Source organism: Misgurnus anguillicaudatus, chromosome 4 (assembly GCF_027580225.2).
Source record: "Misgurnus anguillicaudatus chromosome 4, ASM2758022v2, whole genome shotgun sequence".
NCBI lineage: Eukaryota > Metazoa > Chordata > Actinopteri > Cypriniformes > Cobitidae > Misgurnus > Misgurnus anguillicaudatus.
In genome coordinates, this window is record NC_073340.2 from 5,785,552 (window position 1) to 5,812,765 (window position 27,214).

Here is a 27,214-nt window from a genome sequence, read left to right on the forward strand (position 1 = left end):
ATAATTAGTGTGCAGTGCAGGAAAATATCCATCTTTGCCTATGCCACAATACTGTGTCCTCTGTGAAATGTCATGGTGGTTCAATCTCATCGCGGTATACATACGAGCACCGCAATAGCTCCTAGGTCACGTGACATAATTTGTAGCCCTGTCTGCTCCGACTGATGCGAAAATTGTGAATGAGATGTATTAACTATGAATAATCGCTCTTTAATGAGGTAGGAACCTCAATGTGCTTAAAGCTCATTCGATGGTATCCTTCCATTTCCCTAACCCTGCAGCAGTATTACCTGCTTTTTAGTTCCCATGGCAACCTGATGATGGTCCGTATCACGCAGACACACTAAAATGTTTGCAGGTGGAGCAAAGCAGCGGGGACAGGCTGCTATTTGTGACACGACACTAATGCACAGCCTGGCGAAACTTGCCGACAGGTGCTCAGACTATAGAGCTTTTAGTGGCTTTGCGAGCCACAGATGGACTATAACACAAATGTTCAAGGCTATTTTGAGATGTTTTGAAAAGACAGGAGGTCTTATTGTATCAGGCACCGGCAGAGATGAAATGTATGGACTATTACGATTTATCAGGGTTCTCATGCAAATGTACTTTAATTGTCAAATGATTTAAAGGGATAGTACGCCCCCCAAAAAATAATGTGTCATAATTTACATGTTTTCAAAACTTATATTAATTTCTTTGTTCTGCTGAACACAAAGGAAGATGTTTTGAGCAATGACTGTAACCAAACCGTTTTTGAGCAACACTGACTGCCATAGTAGTATTTTTTCCTACTACAAAAGTCAATGGTGCTTCTGTTTCTTGCTTCATTATAAATATCTTCCTTCATGTTTAGCAGAACAAAGAAATGAATACAGGTTTGTAACAGGGTTCCCACACCTTAGTTAACTTCAAATTCAAGGAACCAATACCCTCAAGTTCAAGGACTAAATGTGGGGACACATTTCAAGTGAGACCAAAGTTACATTGTGTTATCTTTTAAGATACATTGTTACAGTTTCCTTTCGAGGGAACTCTCGCTGCGTCACTGCGGTGACACTTTGGGGATGCCTCCAGGGGTAAGTGTGTCTAAATGTGTATATCAAATTCAACCAATGGTGAAGCTTAGCGACAAAGACAGGGTGACGCGGGAGCCAGGAAGTATATCGCTATCTGAAATATTGCCAAAGACGGCGTTACAGGGATGCAGGAAGTATGGCAAGGGAGACACAGCGTCTCGTTCCCTTTTCAGGGAACAACAGTTACATACGTAATCCGAGACGTTGTCATGTGTCTAACACAACTATGCAAAAAAGCATTTTTGTATGAATCAACATTCGCATACAGAAGATATAAGCATTTAAAACAAACAGTTTAACACGTGTGCTTAAAAAGTCTAGAATTTTATGATATTATCCTACACTACACAGGGAATAATATGGATTTTTCTTGCATAATATAGGTTCAAGCACTTTCAATGACTTTTATCCATGTATGTATATTTTCAAAACTTCCCAGGTCCTTGACTCCCCCCCCCCCAGATTCACAAACTTTCAAGGATTTCAAGGATCCGTGGGAACCTTGTTTCTAACAACATGAGGGTGAGTAAAGATTTTTTTGGTGAACTATTCCTTTAAAAATGGACACACACACTGGCAGGAAAAATCTGTTAACCAATGATGTGATTGCCTAATAACCACGATCAGATCAAAACATGAAAGAATACTTTTCCTCTCATTTAATGCACCATATTAAGTAGTTAATTGTTTGTGAATGTCTTTGTGATGGAAGGGGGGTCAGTAAATGGAAGGGGTGTTATTACATACGCATCACATGCCGTTGTGATACCCCCCCTTCCATTTGCTCGTTTTCTTTTTTCTGGTCCTATCAAAGCTGCATAACATTTAAATTTGTAAGATTTAAATAATAACTGATAACAATAATTTAAAGATTTTTTTAAAGAAATATGTACAAAAGACAACTTGGAGACAAATGTCTGAGAACATAAGTAGGTTTGCATCTTTTGCCAATCCTGTTCCCATCTCTCCACCCTATACCATCTTGTCATCTCCAAACTGTCAATTAAAAGGGAAAAACGCCCTAAAGTAAACTAAAAATAAAAAAGATTTTAATTTCAGAGTTATGAACACTATAGGCCTGTCACCATAGCTACTTTTCATAAAGCTAGGGCCACATCAAAAGATATTTTAAGTAATGTAAGACCACAAACATGATGAATAAAAATTGACGATTTAACAAGTTTGTTTCTGTAGTGTGTGTGGTCATGACACCACACCACACACCATCAGATTAAATTCACAAACAACGAAAGTTTCAGCTGAGAACACCGAAAATCTTGCAGAGATCTTGTGATGTTTCTCGTGGCCAAACGTGTTTTCAAGTTCACAGTGAACAAACATGGGGCGAATAACGGGCATAAAGAAATGGCATTAATAGAATGGACGTTTTTTTTACATCTCTGATGTTCATCTCACTTTGAACTGTGCATGCTGCGCCATGTTGTTATGGCTTCATCTTTTATCAGCTAGTTTTCTGAATGAGTATTGTTTCGTTTCACGTGACAGCATCTACAGCATGTGTGTGTTTGTCCTCGGGGTTTACCCCACACAATAAGATTTCTGATCGTAAATATTCAACATTGTGAATGAGTAAATGACAGAATTCAATTTTTTGGGTGAACTATTTTAGCCTGTAATAGAGACAGTGCGCAGTTATGCAAATTTGAAAACCACGCCCACCGGGGGGGGGAGCGGTCCAGCAGTCTCCATTGGCTTTGTGTTGCGGGGGGCCGCCTCCTTGTCATTTCTGGCTTATAACAAAAAAACTGAATAATGCCTAAAAGCTGCTGTGTGACCATATGTACAGCTAACAAGCCAAAGAACCCAGAAATAAGTTTTTATAAGCTGTCGAGCCGTAAAACCCAGTCTTTAAGGAGAATAAAGTGGATCGCCGACTACGTTTCCCCCTATTGGACGCAGTTCTACTAATAGTATTACTATGAAAAGTTGCCTGTTTCCATTTCTGTGTCTTTAAACGCTCGATTTTTGGGGTCGACAGCTTATAAAAACTTATTTACAGATTAAACTTAAAAACAGATTAATACCTAAAAGCTGTTTTGTGACAAGGTGTACATCTAACAACCCAAAAAAACCAAATACGTTTTTATAAGCTTTCAACCCCAAAAAACGAGCGTCCAAAGACACAGAAACGGAAACAGGCAACCCCTCATAGTACTCCTATTAGTAAAACTGCGTCCAATAGGGGGAAACGCAATCGGCGATCCACTTTATTCTCCTTAAAAGCTGGGTTTTACGGCTCGACAGCTTATAAAAACTTATTTCTGGGTTCTTTGGCTTGTTAGCTGTACATATTGTCACACAGCAGCTTTTAGGCATTATTCAGTTTTTTGTCATAAGCCAGAAATGACAAGGAGGCGGCTTCTCGCAATACAAAGTCAATGGAGACGGTTGGATTGCTTCCCCCCCGGTGGGCGTGGTTTTCAGGTTGTGACGCGCTGCGCTCTGTCTCTACAATAACAGGAAACTTACTACTGTTAAAACAGCAATTGTATTAAATTCATCAAGCATTGGCATCTCTTATCATACAGCTGTTAAGTTTTAAACCGGGTTACCTCTACTAAAACTGTACTAAAGTATGAATATGTGTAACTGATTAAGTCTTTCAGCAGCAAGAAGGTGACCTATCTATAATCTGTATCAAATAACATGTAAAAAAAATAGAGAAATTGCATAAGAAAATGAGGTGGGGCTGTATGCTGCACACACCAGATGAATAACCTAAAGCATAGCAGGCCTTCAGGTAACCATGGTAACCAGCGGAGGAAAGAACAGAGAGATCACGGCTGACAAGCGTAAGCCGATAAAACAGCTTTGGCAATAACAAATAAATAAAATCACATCCGCAGATATAGAAAAAGATGCTATAAAGGAGGGTAAAAGTAAAGCCGGTGGATTCAGCCTTAATTACTCTCTTATCTGTGGAGAATAATCACAGTTTTGCTCCTCAGGAGCACATCATTCATTCACAGATATCACTCATACAGAGACGAACCTAATTAAATGTTCAATCAAACCCCAAAGGGAACTTAACACAGAATTTAACACATTCCCCTGTCTGCAGTAAGACTGACTGAAGGCCTCACGGTCTTTAAATATTTACCTAAAAAGCACTTAATTTTGCCGTATAAAATACATATTTTCAGATTAGTCAATGGACTGCCCAGATGATTAGTAAACCAGGCTGTTTAAAAGGGTAGGCGGGGGTTAAAGCTATTTCATGCATTTTGACTTATTAACACTATATATAAAGGGACAGTAAGTAGGGTTTTAAGTGTTTTATTAATAAAATTCAATGTCTTTATTCATAAATATGTCCTCATTGGTGTCTTCTGGCGAAGATCTGACTTTTCTTTGTAAACTTAGAATTTCTTCTCTTTATTTACATTGACCGTGCAAGTCCAAGGATGCTTCCGTGTCGTTCCCCCGTATTGATAAACTATAATAGCAGAGAGGGATAAAAAACACTAGCCTACCAATGCGTTTCAACAACGCGCTTTCATTCAGAACCCGTGAACAAGCTGCAACGGACAAGGAGATCAGCGATTACATAATGGCTACCATAGTTGCAACATGCATTTGGAAAAGCGAGGCGCTAGAGAGCATTATTCATTTGAATGCAAAATACAATTTCACCACTAGATGGGGGTAAATCCTTCTTATTGTACCTTTAAGAGTTGGATTCCTGATGCTAAACATAGAAAAAGTGTAAAAAAGTTATTTTGACATATGACAGCATATTTCTGTGTCAGGGTTTGTACAAGTTTCTGAAAGTGTTTTCAACACGAAAGATTCAGGGGTCACAATTTTGCTTTATTTCTTTTATGGGAAACTTCAGTGCAGGAAGTACAGTGGAACTCCTTATATGGGCACTTTAACCAAAAGAGCGCATGCAAACGCCAACCAAGAGCTGACACAAAATCCACATCACCAGAAAAATTTAAGCTTGTGCAACTTCCCAAAGAACCCAGCATTACGGAAACAATGGATATAGTGCTTTTAACGCTGGATTTCGTTGAATGTGGGCAGTCCCAACTGGGTCATGAGTTGCAGGCGGTAAGTAAAATTGTATCAAATCTCTGCGTTTTGTTGGCATTTAGTGCGTAAGTGTATATAATGTAAACAACAGGAACCTGTAGTGAATCATAAGTTATCCAGAGATGGGCCGATAATGCTTGCTATGATCCTCAATGAATTACGGTGAAATGCAGCTACATCCAAAAGCCAGAGGGCGCTCTCGTGCAGAAACTCAATATGCGCTGTAAACAAAGAACATTACACACGCAGCTCCAGGAAATGTCTTAAGGATATATTTATATTGCTGTTCTCCAAACCTTTTCAGGTTTTTTCATGATAATAAAGAAAATGTATAATGATTATGTTTGACGAGTGTTGCTTTTTCAAATGCATGTTATAAACGACTCAAACTAACAGTGATTTCAGATCGATAAGGACTTACTGATCAAAAGCCATAGTACATGAAATAGCTGAGAATAAGATCAGCTGTCCGATTCAGAATAGTGATCGGCCACGTATTTTTTGTGGAGATCGGCATTGATCGGAGCATCCCTATTTTGTGCGCATTGCTTGCTTGTGCTGCTGGTTTGTTTAACTGGTTTAATGCTAAATAATAGATGTCTAAAAACAATAACTTTAATGGACAACATCTGCTCGTCTATGCAATTAAGTGCTGACAATGAAATCTTTACTAACTTTTAATCTCTTGTCACCTTCAAAATTAAATCCAGGTTTCTGAAGGTTGCTATCATTGAACACTGGCCTCAACTGCAAGTCACTGTTATTAACACAATGTGTCAATACGGCCCCATTCTTATCTCTAAAGCTCATTTAATGTGTCAGTTTTAGCTTCCCTATTGACTGTTTGGTCCAACTGTGACAATCGCTGCCAATTTAGCTCAAATAAAGGTTGTTACACTTTTTAAACATGAAAAAAATTGCATATATGTCAGAACACTCAAAGCTGTCCAATAAAGAGCTTGGCCTAGTTTTGAGCATAAATAGTGCAATGTGTTTTTGAGCATTAAACTTTTATTCTAGAAACAAAGCTGGCGTCAGAGCAGCAGTACATAAAAACAACAATGCTGCTGTTGTTCAATGTTTACCCTTTTAGTTTTAGGAGAATTAACTTTTAAATTACTTACTTGTAATAACTTACATAAACGTAATATTCAAACAGCAGATGACTCCGGACAAGAGCTGCGTTTTCCAAAAGCATCATTAGCTAACAACCAGTTGTTACCGGTGAACTCGATAGGTAACTTGCGACCATAGTTGCTTTTGGGAAATGCGCAACGGATCCTTTCCGCACCTGCTAACTTCGAGCCAGATCCCCCCTGAATCTGCAGACTGGGCGAATGTTTGTTCAGGGTTCTTGCAGGTTTCAGCAAGTTAAATTTAAGACCTTTTTAAGACCTTTTAAGACCATTATGAGTAAAATTTAAGACCAACACGACACATTACTAGAAGCATTCGAATGATCTCAGAAATTCTCAAAATGTTCTATTTTTATTGATTCAGTTATAGAAACATATAAAATGAACACAGTTTTAAAACAGATAATCAAAATACATGGAAATTCATTATGCTTAACCCTATTAGACAGCGAGTGTTGGCGGCGACAAATTCTACCCACAGCACTTTAGGAAGACACTTCTGACAATGGAAGCCCAAAAAGCTTGGGCGTCACGTGATTCATAAAGACTTCAGTTAGTTCCTGGAAGCTCATAGTGACCCATTAAAACATTGAGTTAGAGGCAAAGAGCTGTGATTTTTCTTAATTAATAGTCAAGAAATGCATTGATTTACAATATTTATATCACACTAATATGTGTAGGTAGTATTTTTATAAAATTCTATTAACAAATGTTTTTTGACAAATAAAATTCACTAATATAAGATCAGTTAGTATGGTCAGCTGCTGGTTTGTGCCTAGTTTTACACTGCCTCATACAACTAAGCTTTAAAATGCATCACACTGTGTAGTACGTAAGCTTATAGGGGAGGTTTCCCAGACAGGGATTAGACTAGTTTTAAGAGCTTTTCAAACTTGAAAACAATTTGCACTGACATATCTTAAAATACATCAAAATGCACACAAGTAATGGTTTTAGTAAGGCATGTTTATTTAAACTAGTTATATGTCATAATTAAACTAAGGCCTAGTCCTGGTTTAAACTAATCCCTGTCCGGGAAACCACCCAATAATGTTTATGCATGTTTATAATGTACAACTGACTGTGTGGTGTGCCTGTTTCATTTATAAATATACAAAGAACAAAAGATCACTTTCAATTATTATTAATCCCTAAAAGCATTAATATATGCATTTTATTAATACAACTTATTCATAAATTAATTTATTGCATTTAATTGAATACAGAATCACAGAGCCAAAAACACTTCACCCATACGTTTTATGCATAAATATGCACTATATACAGCCATCACGTTTAATAGCCTCTCTAATTACACAATAACGGATTAATCTGCCTTAAGAAAACGAAATTTACCATTAAAAGGCTGTTTGATATGTGTTGCTAACGTTATCCACTAAGACCGTTTCTCAATCCGAAGGCTGTAGCCTCCGAAGGGTCGCATTTCTAAGATGGATACGTCATAAAAACTGTCTTATTTCAGAATATTAACTTTGAAATTAACTTTAAAATATTGATTAATATTCTTAGTTAATCGTTAATTGTTGTAATATGCTTATGACTTGCGAATGTAATGCTCAGTTAACTTAAATAAACCAGGCGATGCCGTATGCAGCAGCCTGCCTATGCGAAAGGGCTCTGATCTACCGCTATTCATTTAACCGTAACTCCTGAAGCATTTGCGCTATCAAAAAAGTTTGAACTGTTCCTAAAAGAAGACAATTGTGTTTTTTTGAAATATATGGTTTATTACCATACTTTCTTGCTTTCTGTCCCCCAATTGCTGCTGTTTGTGGAGAGCTGAAGGGCGTTAGGTTCGAATGCATTGCAGCAGAGACCAATATTAAAGTCTAAAATATAAAACTGTGAAACACTAAAGTTAACACGCTGTTGGTGGCTCGTGACTCGACGACCCGACTGTTTAAGTTGATTTTCAATAAAGCAGTGTTGATTTTTGTTCGCTTCTGTCTATGTTTCAGAAGCTTACAAATGCTCAGGTAACCACGGGCTATTAAATTACTCCGAAAAAGATTTTTGCTTATACAAAACAAAATTTAAGGATTGTTTTCCGCCAAATCCACAGTATACAGTCAGATCACAACACCTGAAATATAGCTTATGGCACGATTTGCGTGGATTATGACAAAGTGCGGAACGTTTTTTTTTTTTTTAGCGACCCACCTTCATACACTTTCTGCCTCCGCCACTGATTAAGTTAATTCTTCAGCGTTTTAAATTACCATTTTATTTTCTGCGGACAACGCTTTTCGGGAATGAACAGAGGTAAGAAATTTAAGACTTGGGTAAATTAAATTTAAGACCTGGGATAAAAATCTGGGTGTTTTTAAGACTTTTTAAGGCCTTAAAGGAACAGTATGTAGGATTGTGGCCAAAACTGGTATTGCAATAACAAAACTTGTGGCTAAAACTGGTACTGCAATCACACAACTGGTGGCCAATACACAACATGACAACATAAACATCAGTTGAGGGCTGCAACTCCACTTTTTAAATGACAATATCCTGGCTGGACTGCTGTTGTCAGTGATATAAGTATTTAAAATGAAAATGATTTCTTAATGTCTAGTGACATATCAGGGCCATTTTATGATTTATTGATATAAATTTCTTACATACTGTTCCTTTAAATTTAACATTCTGAATTTTAGACTTTTTAAGACTTTTTAAGACCCGCGCGGGAACCCTGTTGTTGGCAGCCATTTTTCTTTTAACACACAAAAATAAAACCCGTGACACATCTAGTTTTAAAAAGGTAGAAATTTTAGGCAAAAATTCCATCTTAACTTCATGTTTTGGGTATTTCCAGTTACTTTTACAAAGCAGGTAGGTGATGAACTTCAGCCACCGGTGGAGTAACACACTGCAAATCACACATTCAAGGAAAGTCAAGGACCATTATCCGCTCGCATGCTGTAATTAGCCACATACCCGTCTGTTTACGTCTTATTTGTTTGTTTGTTGTTGGAGGGTGGCACCCCTCTTCATTAAAACAGAGGGGATAATTACACACCACTGATGCACTCAGGAGCTGGGAGTAATCCAAGACACCCCATCCAAACATCCATGGCCAGATTTGTGCACTTACTGCCTCCTGAACAGAAAAGCATCTTTGGCTTTTGAGCATTAAACTAATGTTGTGTGCCAAGTATGACTAGGTGAAATAAAACAAAATAAATTCAGCCTATATTTTTGTATGTGTCCTCAAATGGCTTAAAGGGTTACCGCTATTAGGGGCAAAGTTAACCCTAAAATAAAAATCCGGTCATTATTTAATCAAAATCATGTTGTTTAAAACCTGTATGAGTTTCTGTTTTGTTTTAACACAAAAGATGATATTTTAAAAACAGAATGGTGAGCACACAATTTATGGTACCTATTGGCTTCCATAGTAGGAAAAACAAAATGTTGGGTACCATCAACCATCACTTATCAAAATATCTTCTTGTGTAATCTAATAATGTGATTTTTAGCCAAACAAAAAGGCACATGAAAGTCATTATTTTATAGCGCCAACAAAAGCGAAAGTGAGTTTTCAATGTAGCACCCATCTCTTACACCTAAGGTGTAAATGTTATTTAAGGGTTCAAACAGATTCTGACTGTATGTCACTTTGGATGTGTTTGTAACTTGTTTTGCACACGGTGCGCGTGTTTCTTTGAAGAGTCGTGCTCATGTTTTCTATTTTTCGCTAATGACATCAGTCTCTGTTGGTGTTTGTCTTACCTCGGATGCTTGGAAACAGAAACACGGACGAATGAGATTAAACTAGATTCAGTCTGTGAGAATAAAGGCTGTGCGTCTCTTACCTAGGTTATGTCTCTTGTTTTTGGCGTGCTCGTGGATGTGTTTCTTGCTGAAACAGCCGAAGAACACACAATGAAGACAGGAGTGAAGCCGATTTAAATGAGCTCCACACATGTGACACATACATGACTTCGCCTGTAACAGAGGAAGAGAAAAAGATAAAGGTGTTAGCATTGCCTCACAAAACCTTAATTGTAAATGGGGTATTTGCAAAAAAAAAAAAAGGTCTACATTAAGATCTCATGCATCCATTTAGTTTTGTTCAGTTCTGGCATTTCTATTCATAAAATCCAAGTCCTCAGGTGTCAGTTCTTGGGAAGTTTAAAAATAGATGCAGGCAACCTAAAAGTAATCCCTGCATCTTAAAGGAATAGTCTACTCATTTTCAATATTAAAATATGTTATTACCTTAACTAAGAATTGTTGATACATCCCTCTATCATCTGTGTGCGTGCACGTAAGCGCTGGAGCGCGCTGCGACGCTTCGATGGCATTTAGCTTAGCCCCATTCATTCAATGGTACCATTTAGAGATAAAGTTAGGATATTTATGCAATTTATGCGATGGAATTGTGGGAATTTGCGAAAATTGCGGAACTTGCAAAAACTGCGGAAACTTGCAAAAGCTGCAATGATGTTCACGTCACATAATCACGTCACTTCATAACGTTCCCATGGCAATAGAGGACACGGCTGCGCTTTTGGGAAGTAAATGCAACATTTTTCAACTTTCTGCTAATATATATGTGACTTTTTGCTACGAAAATGCAGAGATTATGAAATCATGCAAGCCCCACATATGTTGTGCGCGGAAATATGTAATTAATGCGGCGAAAGTGCGTTGTATTCGGAAAAAATGCAGCCTTGCATAAATATGCGGACTTTGGCTGATTATGCAATATATCGCGCGGTCGCACAATCACGTTTTTCTGGAGGGACTGATCAAGCGTCTGTCATGCTAACACATTGACCACAGCGGATCTTATGAAAAACTTTACATTATTTTACTCGAAGTCACTAAAAATCGAGCAGGAACAAAACATTTTACAGCCGATTGCTGTCAAAAAAGTTCAGCGACGAGTCGACATCCCAAGGACGACAGCAGAAATGGCTGTCTTCTTAATATGACAAAGTAAGTGTTTTGATTAATGCCAATAATGTTTACTTTTTTAAATCAGTGTATACCACTAGTCAACTAAATGAATATACCATGGCAAAGATGAATGCATATTTATATACTGATTCAATAGATTTATAGCATTTTCTGGAAAAAATAATCCGTTTTTATAATAAATCTTTGAAAACCAAATTATGGATTTGCATTTTTTATGTTATTATAACCTAAAGATGCTATTTGAAAGTATGTAACAGAAAATAGTGGTTTTCATCTCATCACTTTCTTGGTATAGAAAACACATTTTTACCCAAATGAGTTGAATTTATTGCGTTTTGGAACCAAACTCTTCATATATCGATGTCTCCACGAATCAATTGACCCGTGCAAGAATCGGAACGTTATTTACTAGCACCTGAAGACTTACACATAATCAAATTATGAGATTTGGAGCACCACACATTAATCTCCATCTTTGACATGACCTTAGAAAGATGTTCTTTACATTATGCAAGAAAATTTCATATTAAAAATAAGATTTTAGCTGGGTTTCACAAAGTGTTACATTTCTTATGTCCATTCTTACAAACAGAGTACCCTGATAACACCAAAGAAAAAGTCCTAGGCGACCCTACAGATTTGGCCAGAAAGAAAGAACGAGAAAGGCCTGTTTTGTATTTCATTGGAAGCAATCTGATCTGAGACATTATCGGAGAATGGCCTTGGATAAGGTGTACTTGCAAACATGATACCGTGTACAGATACACATGTATGCACCAAAGCACCAAAACATCCTTATGGGATCATTAGCGCATAAGGGGGCCATTACAGATTTTGGCAAGTTGTGATAAATGCTAATGTACTTCAGCAATATCATATTCAATAAATATCGCATGGAGCCTAAATGACATGTTACACCACCGCCGAACATTTCGACCCAGATGTACAGCATTGCCACGCCCAAACTCTGTGACCATGTTCAGAATTGCATATTACCTGTACTATTTTTGTCGTATGCACTGCATATTGCATGCAGTATGGAAATGCCTGGAATAACCAGATGACATCATACATTTGAGCAAATGTGCAATACAGAATAGAGCACAATGCGTGCAACACTTTATCCTGAAATGCCATACGCTCTACTCAATCTTTTATATTTGTCACACAAACACAAATTGTTTTTTATTTTTCTCTTTCTTAATTCATTATTGTATTAAACTACGAAATTTTAAGACTTATCTACAGAAAAAATCTGGACATCCTTCAAACTCATGTACGGAGGGCGTGTGACAGTTTATTATGTTCACTGTGGCATGTCACATACGTTCACATACTATTTTAGGCAGTAGCCAGCACGCTTTCCATACTGCAGTGTATATAGTAGGCCACAACCCTCAAGTCTCTATACTACCTGATTTTATTCTACAAATTTTGTTTCGTTCAGCTCCTTTTTGTTTTTACACATACCATCTCATACTTTCTCATCTTCACTTCCCTTCTCACTCCTCCAGTCCTGCTCTTTTCACCTGCCTACACAAAAGCAGCTCCATGCTGTCAGCAGTATTTGTCTCTCCTGCTGGTGCTAATGTTGTATTAGATGATGCATTGATCTTAACCTCATCTAAAACAGTGAGAAATGAAACACGACAAGACAGATCAGCTTCTGCTGCTTGCTCACAGTTATATCTAAGTGCAGTCATGAGCACTTGTTCATGAAGAACAAAATATTTTCTAGGCGTAAGAGAGCAATAGGGTAAAAACAGGACCAACTGTTTCATTGATCATAAAGCTAAATAAAAAAATTGAACCTTTGCAAGCAACAATGCTTAAAGACCATCTACAACAAAGCAATAGATTTTGCCATTGTCCCATTAAACAAGAAGAGGAAACTAGGTCTCCATCCTAAACCGGAGTTCACTGAATCCCTGACGGTCTGTGGGCAGATGACATCAGCTCCTGAGCAGCTAGAGAGAACGACTTCACTGTTATGCTATGGAAATGACACAGTAATGCTGACTCAATAAAACAGACATCAAAAGAGAGGATGACATCAATGCCTGATCTCACTCTCATTGGACAGATCCAATGTGATATCTAACAAAGCTGCAATGTCATTCCACCAAACCAAGGATGTGCAATTGTTCCTTAGGTTGGTTAAATATGTTGCTAGGGTAGTTTCTTCTGTGCTTTCGTTTAGTACAGGGCCCTATAATTTCTACGATGTGGAAACGCAGATGGAATCACGGAATCTAAGCATAAAAATGTAATTTACTATACAACGTGGAATGTCACAGAAGTCGAATTTAGATTCAGTAATTTTTAACACCCAAAACTTTCATTTTTAGGTGCTTGTTTTTTGACATGGTTTCATTATTTGGCAAATGGCAGAAATGCACAGAAACATTTTTCTTTTGTGTAATGTTGGACGTAAAGTAAGATGCTACTCTCTCGTCATCCACTGCAAACAATTACAAGTGTTGCCTCATCAGAGCGCAATCAGGTTTCGTCAAAGCAGAATAATGGCACCTTTCCATCGCATAGTACCCCACGGTTTGGTTTGGGTCAGCTAACCTCACTTTGGCTTGGTTAGCTTTTCCATCCATTTAGTATCACTTCGCAGTGGGAGGGATTATAGGCGTGTCGTTATATTTGCGCTGCCTACTGCTGTGACATCATACAAGTGAGAACATTGTTGTACATTCCCATACATTCATATACTTCTCAGTCCCCCACAAAATTAAAATTGACCACAACAAATAAATGTTTGCACATTGTGTTTATCACTACCTCTGTATTAGTCTCAGCCTCAGACGTCACGCCCACAAACTGTTGGCTGAACGTCTGATGTTTTTCGTACACTTTTCTGGAAACCCTGTGAGAATGTTAAAGTCGTCTTTGATTGGTTGAAAAAAAACGGATTTCCAGGAGACGCGAGTGTCGCGATTAGTTTCTGTCCCTGGAAAACAAAGCTCTGGCGTTCCATTGAGGAAGAGAATCAGTCGTGTTCACCTGGATAATAATGAGCAGTTATCATGATCAGCTAAACATTGGATTCTCAAAAATATGCAAAGTTCGCGGCATCGACTCTCTAAAAGACGTCCAAGAGTTTTCTTTAAGGCAGTTAGTGGAGTCAAAAAGTTTGGTTCTCCTGAATTGCTTGTATGTGTTAAAAAGTGGAGAGATATGCTTCAAACAGACATTTAACGGGAGCGTCTCATTGGTGTGGCTGTTGATGAAGTGCACAACGTTGTTTTATGGTGAGTAATGTTGTTTATTTAGATGCTATTCGGTTGCGACTGGTTATTTCAATAACTGACTTGTTGCCAGCTGGCTCGTTATTGTGGGGAGTCCGAAATGTGACGCTAGATGAAACAAACTGTGATTGGTTGTTTGACATGTTGGTCAAACAGCTCGTGGGCGGGCTTTGTCCAGAAAAAGCAGCGAAAAACACCAGACCTTCAGTATTGAAGGTCTGGCTATGCGAGACTACCTCTGTATCACATGACAGTTTCTGTACAAACACCCGTGGCATCAGTCGACACGCTCCGTTGAGTCTCATTTAAGTTGCATTTAAGCATATATGCGAACGTGCGCGATGCGAATGTTCTTGCCACAAACTAAGGGCGCACTCACATTATCCAAACCAAACCATGCCCCAGCGCAATTGTCACCCCTTCCGCGCCTGAGCCCAAGTGAACCGCTCTCCGGCCCACCTCTGCAACCCGGCCCCGGCGTGGTTTGGTTTGGATAGTGTGAGTGCGCCCTAAAAGTCTGGAAAAAATGGTGTTATGGTGTTCCTGATTCTCAACCTGTGGATGTTTCGCTAAAAAGGAGTTTGGAAACTTACAGCAGAGCACAGATGACAACATGTTTACTCGAGACACTGAAGTAGCACTAAAGTAAACCTAATCTTTTACATTATAACGATGACGCTGGTAGTGACGATTCTCTCAGACCAATCAGTGATCTACAGTGTTTTCGTGTCACGTTTTGTTATCAGCTCGGGTCGCTTAGAACCCCGACAGAGGTGGTACTAAAAAAAGTATCGGGTACCACGTACTACAAAAGTAAGCTGACACGAACCAAACCGTGGGGTACTATGCAATGGAAAAGCACCATAATGGACTTGTTATAATTGTGCATAGGTCCTACGACGTAGCCGCGATGGCGTAGGTTACATGTCGGTTTTCATTTATACTTGCAAACAAACATGCAGACTGCTGGTAGGCAGTATCCACCCCGCGTGTTACCACAGTAGCAGCGCTAGAGCTGAAGATCTTTGCCCGAACCCGACGGGACCCGTCGGGATCCGACGGGCTCGGGCGGGTTCGGGCTTCATTTCTAACATTTTACACGGGCTCCGGCCGGGCTCGGGCTTGCGCTCCGGCTTTGTGAGGTAAATGAGCGGTCAAGTTCAATGCTGCTGGATGCTGCATCAGTAGCGCAGGACCGCGCTGAATTCATTTACAGTGGATTTAATGATTTTCCTCATCAAAAACATGTAGCCTAATCTTGGTGAGTAGGTATATTTCAACTAAATATGAATCGAGTCTCAAATACATAATTTAGACAGAGGATATAGACTAATGTTGGCAGTAATGGAGAGAAGTGCCGACGCAAATCCTGCGGAGCCTTTCTCTTAATTTCGTTATTGCCAAATTCCCATCTTAATTCAGAATGTATTATCTTAATTTAATTCGTTAAGAAATAATAATTTTATTTGCATATTTATGGTGTATTGCATAAGCCTATTTAGAATGAGATGTTACAATGTTACAGATGACTTATTTTATTTCTTTGTTTCAACTTCCAAGTGGCGTGTAGATTATTAGTCATGAATAAATAATGTTAAAACCTGTGTAAATTTCTCATTCTTGACAAAAGCTGTGTGTGTGCGCACATTTAAATAATGTCGGGCTGTAAACGGGTTCGGGCTTTTAAAAAGCTGTCAATCTAAATGTACGTTCGGGCTGCATTCTGTCGGGCTTCGGACATTTCGGGCTTAACTTTTAAGGCCCGATTACAGCTCTAAGCAGCGCGACCGTCAATGAAGAAGCAGCTTGGCAAGTTTAACTCACAAACAAAGAAGAAACAGCAGCTTGTTGTGTATGTTTTGAGATGACCAGATGTGATGGAAGTAAATAAACAGCAACCAATGTTGCAGTTTAAGGCAAATCAGTCCTCAACTTGGTCCATCTTTGTTCTCTCCGTCACAAATGGAAATACCCATGACGCTTTTTTTACCTGATGGGAGGGGTTCTAGTGGACCAATCACAGGGCTTGAGCTGTTAAAAATTTGCCCAGGTGCACATCAGGCTACGCAGAGGCCATAGATAACCTACGTCGTAGACCCTACGCACGACTATAAATTGAACTTAAGGGCGCACTCACACTATCCAAACCAAAGCTGAACGCACATCACAGTGCAGGTGTCAAATTTAAATTACTACCGTTAAGAGTGTAAGGCGAGCTGACTGACATTGATGATTGCAGAAACCGCGTGCTTACTTGTTTTGTTATTATATACATATGTTTAATAAAAGCATGATTGTATAATAATATTCATAATTCAAGCAACGTTTTAAATGGCGGAAGAGCTGGTTGCTCAGCTTGGGACTGTCGAGCTTTTGTCAGAAGTACCTGTGCACACTGAATCAAGCACTTAATTTAACAATTGTTGCCATCGCATTGCACGCAGATTCCTAATCATAAGCGATTTAACACAGATTACTCAAGCACTGCATTTAAACAATTGCCTCCAATTCAAAAATTAAAATGCACAAGCTGCATGCGCATTTATAAGCCCCTCCCACCCGATATCGCCAGGAACTGTCCCAAATTCCATCACCTCAACATCCCTAGTACCTGCACTCACTCCCATCTCCAACCACAACCACTGATCAACAATTCAGTACTAAAGGGAGGAACAGGGTTACTGTAGCATATATTAAGACCAGGAAGACCAAACACATTCAAACGCAGCCCACTCAAAACCAAAATTGACACAAAAAGTATTAGTTTGGAAGACCTTCCAACTCAAAGCGATTCATAATCTAGGCTGTATTTTTGTAACCGACCTTCACAAAGTTCAAAATAAATGCACCACAAGCAGTCCAATTTCTCTTGCTCCCAGAGGGGCGGTGGACAACGTATACTTGACACTAAGGGTCAATAACCAAAATAAGCCTATACGAACCAGCGCCACACTGCCAATCATATTGGTTCTCACGGTTTCTGCGGCAACCAAGCATCCAATCACTGGCCTGCTGCTGTGTTTCCAAGATCACAAATGCAGTAGGAGGCATGTGGGTGATGAGAAGAATCAAGGGAAGCGAGAAACATAAAAGAAGAGAAGCAAAAAAGAGATAGAGGGAAGGCGCTGATGATGATAAAGGATGGATGACAGTTCAAACACATGCAGATGAGGTATATGGATGCTTCTGAGCTGCCTTGACTGTGATAAGCTTGCTAGAGGCTAAATAAATGAAATCAGCTGAGAGAGAGAGAAAGTGAGAGAGAGAGAGAGAGAGAGAGACTATGAAAAGCTAAAGGCAGCTCCACAATGAAATTAGAGGAGAGGGTTTGCCAATTACTAGGGATGGACTGATAAATCAATTGATGATGCTTGCTATGCTTCTGAATGAATTACGGTGAAATGCCGCTACATCCAAAAGCCAGGCGGCGCTCTCATGCAGAAACTCAATATGGGCCGCAGAAGAAGTAGCCGGCCATTTAAACACTAGAGATGTAACAATACATCAATATGGATCGATGCATCGGATCATTAGAAATAATATCGAAGTATCAACGCCACACATAGATTTGAGGTACCTTTATTTTGAAACTCTCCATGTCCTCATTCCTTGACGTATCGTCCATCTATGCATTTCCCCCAAGGCGCACATTTTCACACAATGAAAGAAACAGAAGACGCACGTGATAAGCACTGCAGGTGATATTGTCCATGCAAAACGCAGTGTCCTCTCTCCTGGTTAGATCTGATGTGACAGATCAAACGCTTAAGGTTACCAGCTTTATCAGCCAGGTATTATTGTGTATATCGGCATTTATCGTCCCATCCCTACCAATTACCCACGATCCCCTTCTGCTACAAGTCCAAATTTTGAATGGGAAGGACGAACACGGTAGGGGTGTTAGATAATATCGATACATGTTGCACTTTCTTTCTCCCATTTTTTATGAACATATTTATATCTAAAATGGTAGTGAGAGATTGTAGTAAATAAAAAATGCTAATGTCAAGCCCATTGCACTGAATGAGCAATCATTATTATAGTTCAAACAGGCAAACTGTCCTTATTATGTAAGCAGACTTAAGATAAAAGTCACCCATCACAGTGACAGCATGTAGATTTTTAAATCTGGAATAATGAGTGGATTAAGCTCTAGAGAGGAATAATATGCATTGTATGCATTAATGTCAGGCAACTTACAAAGTCGTGTTATAGTCACGAAATATTTGATTGATTTATTTGTGTTCATGGACACAATTTTCCATTTTTTTCTGTGCCATTGAGCACGAATGTCTTTTTGGTGTCAGTCCACACGAATTTCTATAAATCATTTTGTGTGTTCGTGGCACGACTTTCTTTTTCGTGTCATTTTATGAATTGTTTTCTCATTGTTTTTTCCTATTTTTTACCATTGTCGCTTGGGTTAGAATTACTTTTTGTTACATTTCAGTAGGGTTGTAACGACTAATTGTGCAAATGCGCGTTTTCTCAATGAATGAATTTTAATGAATTACAGTGAAATCCCTGCACATCCGAACGCCAGGGGGCGCTCTCATGCAGAAACTCCCTTTGTGCCACAGAAGCAGTAGCATTACAAACGCTATTCCAGAAAATGTCTACAGGGATATTTTAGGGCTGCACGATATATCGGCCGACATATCATTATCGGGCGATAACTGCTTATTTTAATATTATCGGTTATCGGTCTGATAGCAAAGTTAGGCCGATAAATGAAAGCCGATAAATGATGGATTATTTTGGTTAGTTGAACCACTTCACTTGCTCATTGCTGGCCATGTGGAGTATTGATTGGTGCTTTCTGTGACATAGTACGAAGATGACACGTGTTGCGGGCTTAAGAAGAGTATGCTAATCTAGCGCAAAGACAAGATGTCCGCGGCCTGGGAGTTTTTCATTGTGAAAATAATATGAATATTTATCGGCCTATATATATATATATCGGTTATCGGCCTCCAAATATAAAGAGTTACCGTTTATCGGCCAAAATGTCCATATCGGTGCATCCCTAGAATATTTATATCACCGTTCTTCAAATTGTTTCAGGTATTTTCATGATAATAAAGAATATTTTGAATTATTTTTATTTAACGAGTGTTAACCCCTGACCACTTGGTGAGTTTCACGTCTTTGTAAATGAAAGTTTAATGCATTTTAGGGAGGATTGTTCCAGTGCACCATTAAACCCATTGTAGAGGTGTGAGGTGAAACACAAACACCCTAAAATTCTCGGGGCAGCCGCATATGTCGAAATTTCAGTCAAAACCGTTCTATTTCATCATAAACTATCAGAAAACAGGACTTTAAGTGTAAAATACCGAACTTTAAACGGGTCAGGGTCGGATCTTAACTCACTCTTCAACAAACATGTTTACAGAAGTTAAATATTTTTTTACTAAGGTTTGCATATGGTGGTGTGCTCTTGATGACAGCTTTCCTAAAATGATGTCCTATTCTATTCCCAAAATAAGAAATATCCAAGTATATCGCCTTGCTTACAGCATCGCAGCGTACAGCATTGTATCGCGATACGTATCGCATTGCCAGATTCTTGCTGACACACAGCCCTAGTACACAGTGCATATGTACACGTGTAATGTTATTGCAGTTTATTCCTTTCTCTTTAATTAAAAGATTCATCATTATGTCCTGAACAACAGTGCCATTTTACTTGGACTATCTTTCGTTTATCTTCGGTGGTAAAGCCAACCTCCTTTGCCACATGCAGAAATATTTAAAGAACAGAGATTATCGAACTATCTTGATTTGTATTCAAGTCACAAAAGTGCTGTGTTTACGCATTTATAGGGCTATGAATTATGAGCAAGTAAAACTGTAAGAGCACGAGTCTTTAATCTTTCTCTCAGATTCACATTGCTACTTTTCTTCGCTCTACCTGATTTGAAACATTCTCCATGTCTTGACTTGAGAAAATCTTCGGTGGCCTGCCACCGAGTGCCGTGGGCCACCGTTTCTCCATAAATATCTGCTGATTCTCAAGAGGGACGGGCCGATGGTATGGGAGTGTATAAATTTAGTGCACATCTTCCCAAGGCATGTATCAATACGACAAAAGCGTACACGGTTATATTAATTATTGATGGATCCCATTACATGCAGAATAGATGTGGCACAACCGTGCCATAAAAATAGTTTGTAATGGTTAATGAAGACGATGCTAGTAATTGGACAAGCTTCATTGCAAGCTGGTGTTAATCACAGCCATGATTTAGATTAATCTGTATGGTTGATCATTGTGCAATTTTTCAAAAGGAAGCCAATTTTCTTGGCCAGAAACGAATGGCTGTTCTTCTTGATGTGTAACAAATACTGCATAAAATGTTCATTAGTATCACTTAATGTCTTATGGGTATACTTCATTGTCAAGTATTTAGTTTAATTTAGATAATGTAAGCGATTATCTAGTGCTGTGCATTTATGATCAGATTATCCGAGACGGATATCAATAGCAGGTGTAGATGGGCCGATAATACGAAGCTAGTCTTGGAAAACACAAGCATATAAAATAAACACACACAAACACCCGCATTCTGCTCTGAATACGTAACGAATGATCTGTTCGCTAACCTTCTGAGCACAGTGAACAGCATGCTGAAATTCATAAAGCGAGCTTTGTTTGGATCATTAAGTTCAATGCACAATGTATTTGGAAGTGGACACACAACATCTCGGAGACACCTGTAGTTCGGAAACAACCAAAATCCATTCACTCTTGTGTTTGTCCTCACACATTAAAGAGTGTTTTGCAAAAAACAAATTAGCCAATCATGTCTTCATTAGCGTGGCTTTCATGGTCAATGTGTTTGTTTTCTCATCTCCTCTCTTTCTCTGCTCTAGACTGTGCATTTACCTTAATTGTGGTAACCATAGCAAAGGGGACGTACTGCAGTGGCTTCTCTGTAGACACAGATGTGTGTTTGAATGTACGATCTATGATCGGTTGTATAAACCATTTAGACTAGTCTTACATGTAGCGTTGAGCGATATGCTCCATTTTGAAATCGTCCTATCGTCAGCCTGTGAGATTAGTGATAGACCGATATATCGGGCCGATTTTTATTAGAGTTTTATGTGTATCGGCATAGGCCGAAAAGTGGCTGCTGTGTTTGCCAATTTTTTCCAGCATTATTTACAGACAGAGTGCTGGAAGCCGCAAGCGATTGCATGTCATGTGACTAAAAACAACCAACCTTTCCATGACAACATCGAAAGCTCGGCCTAACAGCTGATCATAGCTGGACAAAGCCGGTTTTTATTTCTCATCTCTATAAATATTTGTAATAGTAAAGTAATAGAAATCAATATCCTTTGCTGATAGTTCCTCATCATTGTGAAGAGTGCAGTTCATGGTTCCATAGCACCCTTAACTGTTTTTACTATTTGTTAAATATAGTCTAATAAATGTTACTTTTTTAAATTGAGACTAACATTTGGCATCGTGTCATTTTTATGATGTAAATTGAGTGAGCAAAAGCAGTATCGGCTCCAAATATCGGTCATCAGCTAAGGCTGATGAAACAAAAATCGGTATCGGCACACACACACACAAAAAAATTAATCGGTCGATCCCTACTGACGATACACGATAGTATCGGCGGGCGGGGGAGTAGTTTACTGATTTATTTTTTAATTTTTTACTCATTTATGACAAGTCACTTGATTGCTGGACAAAAAAGAAGCAGGAGCAACACTCTCATGACCGCAAACTTTTAAAAACTGATGCCATTAATCTGAGCGCATCATTATAACCTAGGCAAATCATGAGCATTTCAAGTTTAGAGTCCATGTCGCTCGCATTCAGGTCCGAGAAAGAGTTGCATTAAGTTCAGTTGCGTGCGAGAAGGAATTTGCGCACGTTACAAGTTCTCGCGCAAAGTGAAGCCCACAAACCCTCTCATCCGAGGAAAAGCACACAATGCGCAGTTTATGTGAAACTATGATGATGATGATTATAATAATAATAATAATAATGCCAACTATCGTCTAGTGATAGACCGATATATCGGCCGGCCGATATTTGCGAGTTTTATGTGTATCGGCATCGGCCGATACATGGCTGCCGTGTTTGCCGATTTTTCCGGCATAATTTACAGACAGAGTGCTGGAACCCGCAAGCGATTGCAGGTCATGTGACTAAAAACAACCAACCTTTTCACGACAACATTGAAAGCTCGGCTTAACAGCTGATCATAGCTGAACAAAGTGGGGTTTTTTTTATCTCTATGGGGCGGTTTCCTGGACAGGGATTAGACTAGTTCTAGACTACAATAAATGTAAGAACTGTGCAAACTAATAACATCTCTTTTTAACAACATGCCATTTTTTACATAATTTTTATTATGTAAATTGAGTGAGCAAAACTAGTATCGGTTCCAAATATCGGCTCAAGAAAATCGGCAGCCTGTATCGGTCATCGGCTAAGGCTGATGAAACAAAAATCGGTATCGGCATCGGCACTGAAAAATCCATATCGGTCGATCCCTACTATCGTCATGAAAGCCTGCTATTGGCAATATGTCTGACAATCGTTGATACACGATACTATCATCTATTGATTAGCCCTAACTAAGTGCTAGTTGGTCAGACACAGTCTTACCTTACCAGCTACATTTATCCAACCGGCCCCTGTTCTGATGTCACTGCTGGAACAGAGCTGCAGACTGGAACAGCTTGGATATAACAGAAGACGTCTGTGACTGCACATAAGCGAGGTATCTTTTTTGCTAATCACATGGTTAACGTGTCCCGTATTTATATTAAGCAAGTATTGCTGAGAACGACAATTAAACATAGAGAGATGCTTGTCTTTTAATCTACTAAATCAAAAACAGTGGAAAGCAAACATCCATAATATTCCATGGTGTACTTAAATACACTGTAAACATTACAAACTTGGGCTTCATCCGAAGCTTCGGCAGGTGACTTGTTGCCTTCCTGACTTAAGAGGCAATGACTTTGGAGACATGAAGGCTCCGGGTAGGGATGGGACGATTACCAGTTTCACGATTAACCACGATAAAATGTCCTGACAGTTAGTATTATCGTTTAAATTGTAATTATCATTACAACCGTGTTTGGTTACCGTGATTTTGAACTCACGGTAAATTCTGTCCAGCCAGAATCAGTTTGACGCAGACGCGCACAATGCACATGCAACATACTTTTTTTGCACAAAAAGGCATTTAAGGGATAATGTATTGTACTCATTCACGGTAAACTTGTTTTTTACCACAGAAATAATTTCAGGGACATGAAATATTAAATTGTGATTTTCAAAAATAAAACTTGTTCAAATGTTTTCAGTGTGTTTATCAGTTCTTTTTGAACATTTCCATCTCATTTTAACAAAACGATGATAATATTGATAACCGTGATAACTTTGGTCACTATGATCATGATATGAAATTTTCATACCGTCACATCCCTACCTCCGGGAAACGTTTTAGGACACACTTCATAGACAGCTAAATGGAATTCGGCTTGAGGAATAAACAGAGAGCCCCTTTATGATAACTAATCCCATATTTGAAAACTACAATACTAATTTCTCACTAGAAATGCAATTAAAGATGTAAAAAGTGAAAATGTAACTAAATTTACCGCTTCCTTGGCCGCCATTTAATTCTTTTAACTTGACCAGGCTTGACCAATCACATTCTCCGTGCACACCAACGCATAGAATTGTAGGACAAGACATGAAGGTATCTCAGGAGACAGGAAGTAAAGCAAACATTGGATTCGGAAATGACTTGATGCCTTCCTGCCTTGGAATGTTGCCTCAGAAGGCAGCATTTTAGAGCTTTCGGGACAGATGGACACAACACATTAATCCACCTAAGAAAAAATTAGAGTATCCGAACCAATTCATTGTGAGTACATAACATAACCAATGATACTTGAATTGGCTAGTCTCACTCTCATATAGCCAGACTTATGGCAACATTTGGAAATAGCAAAGTGGACCAGACATTATGACAAAGGCCAGACAGAATCCGACTTTTTTGCTTTTTCTGTGGATTTTTTTTTTTTTTTGGAAAAATCTGTGAAATGATTTTAAGATATTAGAAAATTTAAGTTGTAAATATTACAAAATTGCATGTAAAATAATTACTTTTTAAAGGCTTACAATAAAAATGAATACAACAAACCAATGCGTCCTCTGAATTAAACTGGACCAACATGAACCAGATAATGTGCATGTCAAGATAGAATTATATTTTGTATATAAAATGACATTTATTATTGTTATTTGTGTTATATATTATAGCAGAATAATAAAGCTTGTGTTAATATATTCTCATTATGAATTTAGCACATATCAAGATAATTTCATCATTTTCTACAACGCAATGTCAACTTTATACATTGTTTCCCACAGGATTTTGAGAGACTGTGGTGGTGATGACATCATAACCCAATTAGCATATATGTGACGTCATTGTGTCGTGTTTGCGTTTGATCTAGTGTTGGCACCTGAAATATGTTTCACTTTTACTTTTTGATCTGTATCTGTATTTGATCTGGATTATATATCACATTATATTTTAAGCCGAATTAAGCTGTTTTAAATAGTGAAATAAAAATGTAAATGGGAATCATGAACATTCTATTTGTGGGGGCCAGTGTTGATTCTGTGGTGGGCCACCACAAATAAATCAATGTATGGGAAACACTGTTATATTAAACATAACAAGAGCATTCGTCTTGTAAACGGATTTGAAATGATCATGTGCTGAAAGCTAAGTGTTGCGTCACACAGATCTCCTTAACTCTGCGTTAAGTTTCATTTCATCCTAAATATCATCAAATGGTTTGTGCTCTCTATCACTGCTAGTCAATGACAGCTTACAAACACGCACAGCATGTGTGCTTGTCACTAGCCACGTTTCAATTATTATAATTTTATGCGCATTTTGAAGCATCGCATCAAAAATGAGTGATTGAAACAACAATTTCGATTAAAAATCTCTTAATTCGCAGAAAAGTTTGTACGCTCGCTTCGCTTGAGATGGTTTTAGATTAATGCGAAAAAGAGTGAATGCGAATAATGGGAGATGGAAACGTTTTTGACGAATTTATTCTGACGTAACGGACATTAAACCCACGTGACTGTCCGTCTAGCCATTTATGCTGATGTTGTCTTCACCATATGGAGCACAACGTCGTTGCAATGCCCTTGCTGATGCCTTCGTCAAAAGTCTGCATTCCATCTTCTATGCACAGCATTCAGTTTGGCAATTACAACCTGCACTGCTAATAAATTAATAACTTGCACCATCGTGACTACATGCAGTCCTAACTCCATTTTTGGAAATTTACAGCTGCACAACATGCGATCTGGTGGGAAAGCTTACAGAAAGTCCTCTTTTTAAGGAAGTCATGTCATTGTGCCGCCATATTTGCAACGCATCCATGTCTTGTTAGAACAAAATCTGTTGATGCTTCACATGCGCAAAGTCCCTCTCCCAGGATTCCATTCTTTATCAATTGACATTTTTTTAATAGGAGGTGGGACTAGAGCGGCCATTCTGACTGTTGCAATCTCCCCATTGCATATGAAACCGTGATGCCGCGTGTTAATATTAAATATATTTGGCTTACGTCTGACCTCAGTGTACACTTCTGGCAAAGCTTCTTTTGAAAAGGAAGGTCATATCAGACCATAGCGATATAGACGGTTTTGTCTCACCCCATATCCCACTGAGAAAAAATACGGATTATTACCCAAACTCGATGTACCGCCCAGGCCTAACCACGATGACATTGCACGCGCACCAACGGCAGCACACATTTAGTGTAAACCAAGCTTCAGTCTCACAGTGACTGACGCAACGTGTGTACAGAACCTGTCATGTGAGAGAGAGAGGTGGTGAAAAACACGATGTGCAGAAATCTATTTGCGGCTGTCAATTTTGATTTGGGGGGCCGCCAAAAATAAACAAATGTATGCTAAACACCGAAATACTATTATGAATAAAACTGTTTCATTACCTTACCCCGATTCGCAACGGTAAGCTTAAAACAATGATTTATGACCCGAGCTCTCAGGTTTGTTTTTCTTGGAAACGCAAATACAAGTACGTACAGTATCTGCAATTTTATGTTAAAAAAAAGATGGCGATAGAGAGGCACGAGTTACAGAATCCAACTTTAAGCATTTACAGTTTGTACATCAAACAATCAGATTGTGGTTGGTTGGAATGGCTGTGTGTATGTATGGGGTGGGGTTTGTGAGACCTTGCATCAGTGCACAATTTATCCAAAGTCCTTTATAACATATCTGTTGTTCTGCAGCAAGGAGACGAGGCCAACGAGAGCAGTACTGGCAAAATGCCTCTATGATAAGCTTCTCACATTCCCATATATTGTCTCTTTTTGGGTACGGCAGGTCAGTGGAAAGGTGAATCAATGTGCTCCAAGCTGTTCTCTAGTGGTAAATTACTTAAAACTGGTGCATGAATTATGATCAGTGACCACATGTTATGTGACATGGCGTTTTATGGGTAAATATTAGGGCTGGGTATCAATTCAGATGTTCCAGATCATTTCGATTTTGATTCACACGCTATCAAATCGATTCGGTTTCGATTCTCGGTCCGGTTTCGATTCCGATTCTCGACTCCATTTTTATACCCGATTCTCGATTCAACTTAATGAATATAGATTATCTACAATATTATATTATATTATAATATATTAGAATAAAGAC

General features: G+C 38.7%; 1 protein-coding gene and 1 long non-coding RNA gene across 3 annotated transcripts in view; one reads left to right on the top strand and one right to left on the bottom strand.

Moving 5' to 3' along the window:
- LOC141363678 (uncharacterized) overlaps positions 1-27,214 on the top strand; it is a 416,667-nt gene that overhangs the window by 364,629 nt on the left and 24,824 nt on the right. The window lies entirely within an intron of this gene.
- The window catches only part of usp22 (ubiquitin specific peptidase 22), a 59,379-nt gene that overhangs the window by 29,962 nt on the left and 2,203 nt on the right, over positions 1-27,214 (bottom strand). For both annotated transcript variants that reach the window (XM_055176174.2, XM_055176175.2), the window contains exon 2: positions 10,099-10,231. In XM_055176174.2, coding sequence (XP_055032149.1) covers positions 10,099-10,231 — 133 coding nt within the window. The remainder of the gene's footprint in view (positions 1-10,098; positions 10,232-27,214) is intronic.